The sequence below is a fragment of the Carlito syrichta genome, unplaced genomic scaffold (genome assembly GCF_000164805.1).
Source record: "Carlito syrichta isolate Samal-C Ts95f unplaced genomic scaffold, Tarsius_syrichta-2.0.1 Scaffold309203, whole genome shotgun sequence".
In the NCBI taxonomy this organism is placed as follows: Eukaryota; Metazoa; Chordata; class Mammalia; order Primates; family Tarsiidae; genus Carlito; species Carlito syrichta.
Window position 1 is genome coordinate 361,663 of NW_007253299.1, and position 13,330 is coordinate 374,992.

Below are 13,330 nucleotides of genomic sequence, written 5' to 3' on the forward strand. Positions count from 1 at the left end.
TACACAGCAAACATGTTAAATTACATTCAGGTGATGAGACTAGTAAATAAGCGAATCTAGTAAAAAACAAAAGATCTTACACTTCTAGAAATAAAGCAATTATTATATTGCATTTGGGTGCATTTGGATGTGAAAAGCAGATAAATGTTACTGCAAATTTTTGTATGTTGTTTCCATTTGGTATAAATTAGCAGGGAGGGAAACCAATTCAATGTTGTAGTGAACTCCAAATTGGGTTCATATTAGAGAAATTCGATTCATCTTTTCAGCTGATGAATTTACAATAAATAATTAAAATAATAAGGAAGGAAAGACTGTGATTTGAAACAGATTAGCTGAACTTGGGACTAGTAAACAGTTTATAGGACACGATCCCCATAAACCACAATTTTTATTTCAGGATTACATACTTAAGTAAGCATAATGGGATATCCACATCATCACAAATGGTCATGCAAAGAAGCAAGGAGGAGCCAGAAGCTTATTAACCCCAGCATTACTCAGATCAGAGATAAACCTGGTGATACCCTCACCGCCCCCCAATCATGCAACAGACCCATGAGCCTCTGGCACCTCTGACCACTCTATTTGTCAATTACTCTTCTTAGAGACTCTGTGCAGCAATTGCATAAAAGCAAAACTTTTATTCCCACCAGAAGGTGGAAATATTACCAAATAATTCAAATTTAGGGAGGGATAACATTGGTTAAAAGATTTGAGAGCGACTCCCAAGTTCAGCACCAATTCTCATCAGGAACCAAATCAAGTGGTAAAACCTTCCAAACAACAGCACTTACTTGGTCTCAAGGTACTTGGAGAGCTATTGAGAGATAGCACTCCAAAAAGTACCATATGTCAATAGATAAAGAATAAAGAATTCTTCATCACCATCACTTTGCTTTCTGTGAAGCTGTAATAAGAACTGCAGTAGTAGGGACAATCGGAGATATATTAATTCACGGGCACTATGGATGACAAATGAATTCGTAATTCAGTTAGCTGGCAACCAAGAAATTCAGCTTGGCCAGTTCATCAATCAACTAACCTGGTATTAAAAGCATGTTAAGAGAAATACCAAAATTGATAGCTAACCAGAAAGCAGAGATTCCAATCATTCCCTCTCACTGCCACCCTGACTCAGCTCACGAATGTGTGTGGTTGGGCAAGCAAAACACAATTCATCTGATTCTCTATTACACAGTGGGGTGGCTATAGCTAATAACATCGTACTGTATATTTCAAGATTGCTAGAAAAGAGGATCTTGAAAGTTATCACCACAAAGAAATAATAAAGGTTTAAGATGATGGATATTCTAAGTACCCTGATTTGATCATTACACAATGTATACATGCATTGAAACATCACACTGTACCCCATAAATATGTCAAATTATTATGCCAATTATAGATGAAATAAAAAATAAATTTAGAAATTTTTAAAACTGGAAAAAAACACAATACAAACTCCCTAGTAACTGAACACTTGACTTTTGCCCTTTGAGTTCAAAAGTCTTCTAAGTATTCTCCTTTCTTCCTTGAATATGATATTTTCCTTCCTCCATTCAATATAGTGGTTCTGGGTTCCCATCCCTGAGCATGTTCTCAGAGAAGAGTTACTAAAAATGAAGAGATTTGGGCCCTTACTCAGAGTCACAAAGTACCCTTGTCATTCACACTGAAAATTCTTCTGCTATAATAAAGTTACAAGAACAAGTCCCATAGAAATTTTGGCAATGTGAAAAAGCACAGGGTATCTCTCAGAGAGAGAGGAGTAAAATGCAGTTTGTATCTTTACCTCAAACACTGCAAACACAATATTAGCTCACAGTACAACCCATTCCTGCTCAAGGAAAAAATTAAAAGATTCACAAAATCATTTATTTTGAAAATTCTGAGATTCTTAATCAATCATGTACCCATATATGTGCAAGGAAAGATGTAGTACTAACATCCATATTAGAAAATCACAGAGAGAGCTACAAACATAAAATCCAAGGTGAGTCAAACTCCTTAAAACAAAAGTAGAAGGTAAATTCTTCTTGGGTACGATTGGCCCAGCTTTGGAGTGGTTCTGGCAGGACCAAAATAAACATCAGGATCAGAGTTAGCCTGACATATTCACTATAACCCTTACTCTACTTCAGTGACACCTACCCAAACCTCAAGAATAGTTCAGTTCTGGAATTCCCAGGATTTTGGAGCACTTGGGTTTAGGATGCCTATCATAGTGTTAAGAAACCAAAGAGACCTGGGACTATTTTTTTTTCTCAAAGAATTATTGAGACATTCAGTACAGGTATGAATCCAGAACAGATTCTATTTTTCCTTCTCACCTTTCTAAATCTGTAACTTTTTAAAGCATATTACCCTGGAACAAATCTAACTAAAATGGTTACAAGACCAGGTATGCATGGTGGATTCACCCAGTAACTTCAACCACTGTGCCTTGTATAAAATGAGATATACTTATTATGCAACTGCAGATCTGAAATAGTAAAATGCTATAAAATGTTAATTGTTGGAATTGTTGCACTTTTTTTGAGGTGGCAGTAATCAGTCCAAGTGAACTGGTGACACAATCTGTGTGGCAAGCCTGGAATTGATTTGGGACACACAATTAAGTATCATTACAGAAATCTTCAGAAGTAGTGGAATATCACAAGGTAGAAATTGAGATATAAACAAGACCTGAATTCCTTTTGTTCCTAAACTTGAGTCATTCACTCAAATTGAAAAGAGCCAATCCTTGGGTTGGTTCAAGGTTTAGTCACTGCTGGAGTAATTTTTTTTAAGTGGAGATACCTACATGCAAATCAAATTTTGAGAACAAAATGTGAAAATGTCACCAAAATGAAACAGCAAAAAATATGTCCATATGTATGTATGTGCATGTTCATGTGTGTGAAATCATCTTACATGTAGGAGAATCATGCGATATTTACATGAATTTGCTTTAGAATATTCTCATTATCAATTATGCCAAAGACACAGATACAAAGTGAGCTATACAAGGCAAATTGGGATATATGGTCAATCCACCTATATGGAAACTGGTAGACTCTACCTTCAACTTAAATGGCTAGGCTAAAATAAAATTTAGGTGTGCATTGATTACAAAAAGAATACTCTTATTATCACCCAATCTACACAGTATATATATGTAATACATACCATTTGTAAAAAACACTCTCAGAAAAACTAGCTGCAGTTCACTGATATTGTTTTCTTAAAGAAACGTGACAAAAAGTTAAAACAGATGTTGCTTTAGCCAGGCATAAAGTGAGAATCAATTATGACTTTTTCCTTTCCTGGAGTCATTTCATTTTAGAGAGCATCTAACTAAAATCCTTTCTTGATATAAATGAAAAAGCATTTCTTTGAAACACACGACTAGTAAATGATACATATCAGTCTGCATCCTGTGACACACTGCTAATCCTCTGGGAATAAAATTGCCTCTGTTTCAGTTATAAAAATGTTCAATTTTTTTCATCTTTAGTCATAGCAAGGTTTCCCAGAAAGTATATTATCTTTGCAGATGTCACCATTCACCAATTAGGGAAGGCAGCAGTGCACAATTCATAGTGACCTCTATATATAATAGACTTTGACACTTGGGTCTGCTAGGGAGGGGATGGATTAGACAATTTAATACAATCTACAGTGCCTAATTTTTATTCCATGAAAAACATTTTGTTTTGTGGATCATGCATTTTTTCCTTTGGATTCATTTCCAAAACCAAAACAAAGGCATTTAATGATGTTTACAGTGCAATGAAACAGCTGAAGACCAGCACATAATCACCATATTTTGTTTTCTCATCTTTAAGTCTTTTAGCAGTAGGGCTTCCAGCTGAGCTTGAGTCTAACTTCTCTCAAGACATAGCCCAGCATTCTGAAGCTTCACTGAGCCTAAACACCAAGTTGAATTCATACTTCTTAATTGAAAAAGACAGGCTGTTTGCATAGCATATTTGCATCAGTAAAACATTGAAAATGACATTTGTGCCCAAGTCCATCTGAACATTCTGCCTTAGCTGAACTCTGCTAATGTTTTTATACCCTGGTTTCTGCCTAGCACAGTTTTAAATAGTGCTTCTTGTTGAAACATGTGTGACTGAGTTCTGAGTTCACAAAAATAGACTCTTCTTCATACATGAGGATGTTGTTCCTGACATGTGCTTTGAGATACTTTTCACAGTAGTGGAATATTTTACAGCGACTCAGCCATATTCTCTTATCCCAGTCTCCTCTATGGCCAATGGCATAGATTTGTGTGGTAGCTAAAGGGATTTGACATAGCAGCCCCATAGATAAAATAGGAAGTTTGGTACTTTCTATCATCAGTAAAGAGTAAACAATCTGTGGTCAGAGAACAGAGTGTCTCTCTGGATAAAACTAAATGGCCTGATAGGGAAACATAACTCACCCCTTTGGTCTCATTAGTGCTATGTTCTATGCAATTCAATTGATCAGCTGAATTCATGTACTAAAGCAAAAAGAGGCATTTATTCCTGGAGAGAAAGCATCTGTTTGTTTCCTATGTGCTCAGTGCAGTTATTACTGGAGAGAATGTATGCAATATGTATATGTAGTCAGCTTTTAAAATTCCTGAACATTATACACTCTAGAGGATCCACTTGGAATGGGGAGGCAAGAGGAGGAGCAAAGAAGAATCTGTCTAGGTGTCAGGTCATCTCAAAACCTATAGATGTGCAGAGGTGTGAGTTCAGTAGACACCTTGATTATACACTCATTATGTAAAGTAGTATAGCATGCCTGCAAACATTCTGAGTTCTTTGGAGTTGATAACTGAACTTACATCTAACCAGTCCTTACCATGGTCAGGCATCTGAGATCCCATGGAGGTCACACTGGTGTTCAGCACATCGTTGACAGCAGTATCACAATACAGACTCCGCTGGACATCATGCTCACTGTCAGTCTGGTCGCTCTCCTCATGTCCACTATCCTTCAGGCTGTTGCCCTCTAAGTCCTTGAAGGTGGAGCTGCTGGGTTGAAGAAAGAATGATAATTTATGACTGTGATAGATCTGAGTTTAAAAATATTTCTGAGCCAGGATGATGTCAGCTCTGTAATGAGGCCAAAAGTGGCTGAACTGCCCATCAGGGTAGTAATAGGGGAAAAGAAAATTCTGTTCAAAGATAATAGAACTTAACATTGCAGAAAAGTTCCCAGTATTGGATGCTGATGCAGCTAATATTTTCATTATCTTATCTTCAATGCATCATCACAGGCAAGGAGAAAAAAACTACAAATCTAAAACAACTGCCTCTAATAATGTCATTATTTTAGAAAATTTTTTCTCCTGTTACACAAAGTAAAATAGTAATAGCTAATGTTTTATGAGAGATTACTATTCATAAGTCACCATTTTAAGTGTTTGACATTAGTAAACTTTTTAAATCATCACAACTTATAAAAGTGCTACTAATGTTCCCATTTATGAAAAAATAGAGGTACATAGACATTAAATTTGCAAGGCCAAAAACCTGGTAAAAATGTAGCAGATCTAAGACCAAATGCCGATAATCTAGCTCCAAAGGCTGCCTGGAACTTCAACCACTATGTATACTGATTTTCCAAAGATGTCTACTAATCTACTGCAAAAGAAAAGTGGCAGAAATTGAGCTAATACAACTAAAATAGGAAAGATCATTAAGGTTAGAGAACCCAAGTCAGTTTTAACTGAGAAAGATAAAGGAACAGATTCAAAGATAAAAAGGAGAGGGAAGAGCTGAGAAAAGGAGAGCATGGAAGGTGGGATAATTAATTTTATGTGTCAACGTGACTGAACCACGGGATGCCCAGATAGCTGGTTAAACATGATTTCTGGGTGTTAGCATTTTAATTGGTAGACTGAGTAAAGCAGATGACTCTCCCCAATGTGGGTGGGCATTGTCCAATCCATTGAAGGACTGAATAGAATAAAAATTGGAAAGAAGGGTGAATTTGCTCTCTTCCTTACTGTTTGTGTTGGGACATCAATCTTCTCCTGCCCTCAGTACTCCTGATTCTCAAGCCTTCAGACCCAGACTCGAATCTATACTATCAGCTTTCTGGTTCTCAGGTCTTTAGACTAAACCACCAGCTTCCTTGCTTCTCTAGCTTGCAGATGGCAGATTGTGGGACTCATCAGCCTCCATAATCATGTGAGCCAATATCTTATCATGAAACTCATTCTAGACAGATACAGATATAGATATGTCTATTGCTTCTCTTTCTCTGAAGAACTCTAATACAAAAGGTAAGATAAAAGTAATAATCAGAAAGTAAGCACTAGTATAACTGTGGATATAGTTATACTACTATACTATACTACATAAAAACTTTGAGCTCAAGAGTTTGTGAGCAAAATTTTTCGTGAATTTATTAAATCAATCCACCACACATGCCATCCTATAACTCCACACCATTTCTCATGAAATAGAGAATAATACATAAGGTACATCCATAGGGGACCCACCTTCTATTTCTAATACTTTGCATGTCCTGACAGAACCTGCAGCTGTGCTGCACCATAGACCATAAATTATGCATCTGAAATATCTAGTGGAGGGTGAATCCATTCCCTAGTCAGTGAAGAAGCAGCAAAGGCACACTCAAGAAAATGTGTTGTTGTCTCAACAGGGGAGAATGGCACACTTGTGAATTAAGACAAACCCCAACAGACCTACTATGCCCTTGGGGAAAAAAGCCTGTGGAGATGATGACACTGCAAACTTGCTTGATCTGCTCAACCTTGAACACTCACAGGCCTGTTTCTCTGAGACTTTGATAAGAACATTCAATACATATGATGAAGGGCTACGCTATGGACACAATGGGTACATTGTCACTCTCCACACTTGGTCAAGAGGAATCATAGCAGATTTTTAACATATGACCAACCTAGATGTAGAATGTTTGCTGACCTGAATATAAAAAGAAGAAGATCAAGAGGGCAGAAAACTGAAAACCATAATTATAAGAAAATGAAGAGTAGGAGAGAGTAAAGCTAATTAATTTCAGAAAGAATAACTGAATGCCAACTGCACTAAAACGTAAATCACTCAATAGGCCAGCTCACTCAGCTCCTTCAAATTATGTCACACAGCTCCCTCAGCCCTACGGACCCACCAGGATGCAGTTCTACTAAAAACAAATCCTGCAGTCCTTTTATGGTCAATAAGGCCAATTGGAAACACATGATTTGAGTATTCCACTATTTCTAGCTTTATGACACATATTCTGACGCTTCCTGTAAATACTGATTCCACAGTTAGAATATACCCAAAGATTGTATTTCAGGAAAATGTTGACCCTTCCTACAAGCACTCATGTACTTCCGAAGAAAGGAAAATGACCTGCCTGGATGTTATTACAAGTTCTTTCATTTTATAACAAATATCAACTTTTCAACATGTATATCTGTTACCTGAAAATTTCCTTAATCCACAACACAAAGTTGTCCCTTTAAGCTAAAGAATTCCACTCTGAATCGACTGTATTTCAGCAGTTGTCAAAAATTGTTTGAAACATATAATATTGAGGAATATAGTATAAGGGCAATTTAATTAACTAGTCCTTAGAGCAGGGATTCTCAAACTTGGCACTATTGACATTTTTGGTTGCATGATCCTTTTTTGTGGCTTTCCTGTGCATTGTATGGTGTTTAGCAGCATCCCTGGCCTTCACCTACTGGGGTAAAAACTGGGGTTTTTACCACGTGGAGAAAAACCAAAAATGTCTCTGGAGAGACATTGCCAAACCACGCCCAGTTGAGAGCATCTGCTCTAGGTTCTTTAAACTCTATTCCTATAATAGACTGTAGTGGAAGGAGCACTGAACATGGCGTCATTAGGACAAGTGGTAATACTTAATCTGCCACCTAATCTATATAACACTGTGCCTGATATCTAATGTTGTTGAGTCTCAATTTCCTTATCTGTAAAATGCATTTGCTAAAACTTCCTTCACAAAGCCATTTGGAAGACTCAAAAAGACACCATACATGAAGTACCAGATACATATAGATGCTCCATATATAATCATTATCCTGTACAGTAATACTTTTTTTAAGTGACAATTAAATAGTATGCCCATGGTATTTTATAGGATTGATAAAGGAAATTTATTTATATTTAAATAATGTTCCTATATCTTCTTTAAACAAGTCACACACTGCCTATGATACTAATTTTTCTGTTGTTCAAGAAAAGAAAAAAGCCATTCTCCTATCAAATGTCTATTCTTTGTTGAATAATGAAAATTATATGACTTGATGTGCTTACCACTTTGTCTTGGTTTTTCAAAAGCTTCAAAGTAAATACGATGTTTAATTGCAGTGAGTTACCTCTCTGGATGCCAAGGATCTCTATCTTGCTTCTCCAAATTGGTTTTGGATCTGCCTTTTAAAAATCTGTTCATCCGTTTTACATGCATCTGAGTGTTATAAACCACCTCAAAGCTTTTGGTTTTTGAATAGAAAGGATAGAAATAGTAAAACAGTGAAGGATTAGCTAGTAGGATGTAAGGGACTAGTAGGGTGAAGCAAGAGAAGTTGTGTATTCTCCGAAGAAAAAGCAAGAGGTATAACGACCTCTCCCACAAACCTTGGAATAGTTAACTGATTTAAAGACCAGTTTGCCTGTATGACAAACTAAGTACTGCTTACTCTGATCTTGTAAGGGCATTTAGTAGCTTAATGAATGGATTTGTGTAAGGCAGTTTAAGACCCAATGAGCAAGAGGCTGCAAATTGTAAAACAACCTGGTAAATGGCTACTCACCCAAAACAAATAACAATTTATGCCAAGCATAAAAAATGCTGATTTCACTTGCTTTATTACCTATGTGTCTCTCAGGAGATGAAAGACCTGTAAAACAACTTTTGTGGGACAATAAATTAGGGGCACCAGTTTGCAATGGTATTGTAAATGCAAATATTTCTATTACTGCTCTAGTGGCCAACAGAAAAACAGATATGTTGGAAAACACCTAGAACAGGGATCTGTACATGAAAGTTACTCAGCAAATGCTTGATGAATGAATATCACGCAAGTTTTAACCCATATTTACCCTTTAAAATATTAGAATTCTTTTTCCAAAGACATAAGAATCTGAACAGAAACAGATCATATCTTCCTGGTAGATGACATCACATACCCAGGAAATGCTATCAGAGGTAAAAATGAGAAAGCAGTGAGAATCCAAAGAACTGCATTTAAGTCACATAAGGAAAATCCTAGAACGGTTTCTGAACCACCTGTATCACAATTGCCTTGGGAACCTGTTACAAATGGAGATTCTCTAGGGAGGGAGCTAGAGATTGAGTTTAACAAGCCTCCCAGGTGTTTCCAATGTACATTAAAGTTAAGAAATTACTGACTTAAAGGGAAATTTAGTGCTAGTTTTTAATGAAAAATGCTGAAGTTTCCTTTAACTCTTCTTATCCATTCATTCAATAAACAATGCGCCATAGCAGGTGCTGTAAAACCCCAGAACAATTTGGGTGGAAAAGGAAAGCACTGTGCATGGTTTAGGAAGCCAATGCTCATTTTCCTTTCCATACTGCGTCAGTACCATGTTCGTTTCCCATGTCATTTTCTTTGAGCTACAGCCTCATGCCCTGCTTGGTATTGCCCCAAAAGTACTGCAGGAGAAGACATCAGATGACAGCACAGAAAGCAGACATAACGAAAGATTGTTGTAGCAGGGGCAAAGTACCACTGCTGGCTTTCTTTGCTCTGAGAAGACAGCAAGAAAACAAACAGAGCAGGAAGGAAGTACATCCAGAAGAACTTCTGAACTGTTGTAGTTTGTTAATTGGGGACTCTTACATAAGCTTCCTTGGGTACACATCTGCAAGTTGCAAGCAACATTATAAAGAAAAAAAAAACTATAGAAATATAATCCTAGATTCCTTAGTGCAGAAAATTATGGAGAACATGCCACATATCTTCCTTTTCCCTTCCAGATCTTTCTCAACCTTGATTTGTGCCTAAGAGAATCCTTTTGCTCTCTGGATTTAGCTAATGAAGGGAACCATCAGGAGATCAGAGGGTAGAAGGAGAGTGAAGTCAGGATATTGATTGTCTCTGCTCCCTTCCTGCAGGGTCACCTCATGATGATTGGATCCCTCAACCGACCATAAGTCACTGAAACACTCAAGTCACTGTTCTTTCATGCTTTCTTTCCTTGGTCCTTTCAGAAGTATTTTTTATCTCCTCCAGTGCCATAATACTGTATTATCCCCTAGGGTTCACTAATTTTGCCCAAGCTTTTGTAAATGGTCCCCTTTGTAAATAAACTTGTAAATAGCCCCATTTGTAAATAAACTTGCCTCAAGTCATTCTAATGTGGGTGTGCCAATTATTTTATGTAGGAACTCTGGCTGATTGCTGGAAAGAGCCAGAGGTGGACAGTGGTAGCTGCTGTTCAGTTACCCAAAGTGGATCAGTGTAAGAAAGGAAAAGACGCCTGTGTGTAAATAGTCTAGCTGAGAATGATAACAACTGCTAGAGAAAGTCAAAAAAAAAAAAAAAAGGTCCAAGAAATATCCTTGGATGAGTAGAAAATGAATAGAGGATGAGAAAATGAATAGCAAAACAAGTTCTTAAAGTTAGCCTGAAATTGGATTGACATTCAAAGAAATAGGGACTTGATAGTTAAATTAAAGCATAATCAGATTCAGAATTTCTTGGCCAGGAGATTTTTCCATGCATGTAAATGGATCTTCAAGAAACCACATACAGAGAAACCCCTTTTGAATATTGCTGTGAGATATTTGAATAGGACTTGCATGATTTTATCACCTGGTATTAGTCACCACTCTTTTAATATTTTCCACACATTTTACATTTAACACAGTTCATCCCCAGAATAACATAGCACACAAGACTCCCTGTATCTAAGTATTGTGCTTTGTCTAAACTCAGTTGACCTCATAAATTCCAAGGTCTTCATGGTTTTCCATAGTTCCATAAACAGAATCCTGGCAAAAATGCATGTGTCCCTGAGCTTTCAGATTTTTCCTCTTAATCAAGGTGGTCCCTGGTTTAAAAAAAAAAAAAGGCAAACAAAACAACAACAACAAACCGCTATCTTTAATTTTAGGCAACATCAGAAGACGTTGTGCCTTCTGTGTATATATGCTGTATAATTTTTTAAAAAATAAAGTAATTAACCAAAATCACAAGTTCCCAGTAATTCCCAATGCCGCTGTGGAAATAAATGTAACCCAAAAGCTAAATGTTTGAACGTAAGTTTTCTTCTCATCAGTCTGCCTAATAAATTGAATATTCAGGGCTGACCTAAGACGTGAGGGTCCCCAGGAGTCTTAGCTTTTTGCCAGACTATGAAAATTAGACTCATGTTATCAGTTTAAGTTTGTCATAGAATTCACAGGTACTCAGGGTTAGCCCAAGGGACCTGTGAGGATAAGGCAAGTCATTGTTTTTACCAGAAGTTTAAAAAGAAAACTTTGAAAATAAAAGTTCTGAAGCAGAAAACAAAGCAGATTTCTGATACAGTCTAATCAGTGTACGTACAAAGGGTTTCTTTTCCCTCCTAAAACAAGTTAGTCAAATAATTTTGAATTCCTTACCTTTTGCTTTTATTCCATGAGCCAAAAAAAAAAAAAAAGATAAAAATTCTAAATGAATTCCCCTCAATTCCTTAAAAAAAAATTCCCAATTGTACTTTAACTGGCAATATAGGGATGTCCATTTTCAGATGACTAATGATATCACTTAAGGTCACAAGCAATCCCAGACCAATATAGATAACTTAGCATGTTTGTAGGGCTTACTGTAGCCTTGTGAATTAAATTAAATATGAATTCAAGTTACTTGTTCAACTAGCTAGTTTATTCAAGTCCTACACTTTGTGTTGTAAATTTATGGGATTAGAGTCAGCAAAATTATAGAATTTTCAGGTCTCCTCTACTGCAGCTCTAACATAGCCTGCTCACCTCTTTAATTCATTTCTATTATTTTAACAAACACACTCAGAATTCAAGTTTAGCTGTGGGAATAACCACTGGACCATTCATGCTACTATTTACATGAAACAGCAATAAAGGAATCATCCAAATGGTCAGTATTATTATTATTACTTTTTGCATGAGTTCTGTCCTTCGCTTAGTTCTCCCTCAGTAGGGGGTTTCCTGAATTCCTTGTTTTTCTCCTATTGGGTGACTTTGGTGCCCACTGCACCAGATGGACTCTTCCTTGGCAGTATTCAACTTTGTACTTACATATATTGTGGACTTCATGGATAACTAAGTTATGACCAACTAATCACAAAAATATCAATTTTGAACATCTCATATAAAGCACTTAAATATTTTGAGATGAATTGAATCAGACAACTTTTCCTTTTCTCTCTTATCTGAAAACATTTTAAAAGATAAACAATTCATTTCTCTGTCATTAAAATAAATTACCAACAACATTCTTCTCAGACCTAGAAAAAACAACACAGGAATTCATATGGAAACACAAACGTCCAAGAATAGCCAGAACAATCCTCAGTAAAAAAAACAAAGCAGGTGGTATCACAATACCAGACTTCAAACTTTACTATAAAGCTACAATCATCAAAACAGCTTGGTATTGGTACAGGAACAGGTATATAGATCAATGGAGCAGAATTGAGATTCCAGAAGCAAAACCTCAATTCCTCAACCAACTCATCTTCGACAAAGCCCCCATCACCTACCAGTGGGGAGAAGAGAACCTATTCAGTAAATGGTGCTGGGAAAACTGGTTGACCACATGCAGAAGATTGAAACAGGACCCTTATCTATCCCCATGCACAAAGGTTAACTCCAAATGGATCAGAGACCTAAATGTAAAACCTCAAACCATAAGAACCTTAGAAAAGGAAGGAAATACTCTCATGGAAATCGGAACTGGCATCCAATTCCTGTACAAAACCCGAAACCCACAGGACTTAAGAGAGAAGATAGACAAATGGGACCTTATTAAACTGACAAGCTTCTGCAAAGCCAAAGAAACCATCAAGAGAGCAGGAAGACAGCCTACAGACTGGGAAAAAGTCTTTGCCAACTCTAGGTCTGACAAAGGCTTAACATCCTGGATCTACAAGGAACTGAAACGTACTGAAAAGAAGAAAACAAACAACTCCATTGTAAAATGGGCAAAAGATATGAACAGACACTTCACAAAAGAAGACATTCGAGAAGCCAACAAACACATGAAGAAATGCTCAACCTCACTAATCATCAGGGAGATGCAAATCAAAACCACACTGAGATACCACCTAACTCCAGTCAGAATGGCAATTATCAACAACTCAATAAATAA

At 36.8% G+C, this 13,330-nt stretch overlaps 1 protein-coding gene across 3 annotated transcripts in view; it reads right to left on the minus strand.

Moving 5' to 3' along the window:
- The window catches only part of PCDH19 (protocadherin 19), a 104,960-nt gene that overhangs the window by 34,756 nt on the left and 56,874 nt on the right, over positions 1–13,330 (minus strand). For 2 of the 3 annotated variants that reach the window (XM_008066972.2, XM_008066971.2), the window contains one exon: positions 4,840–5,012. In XM_008066972.2, coding sequence (XP_008065163.1) covers positions 4,840–5,012 — 173 coding nt within the window. The remainder of the gene's footprint in view (positions 1–4,839; positions 5,013–13,330) is intronic. The other variant, XM_008066973.2, reaches the window with a different exon arrangement.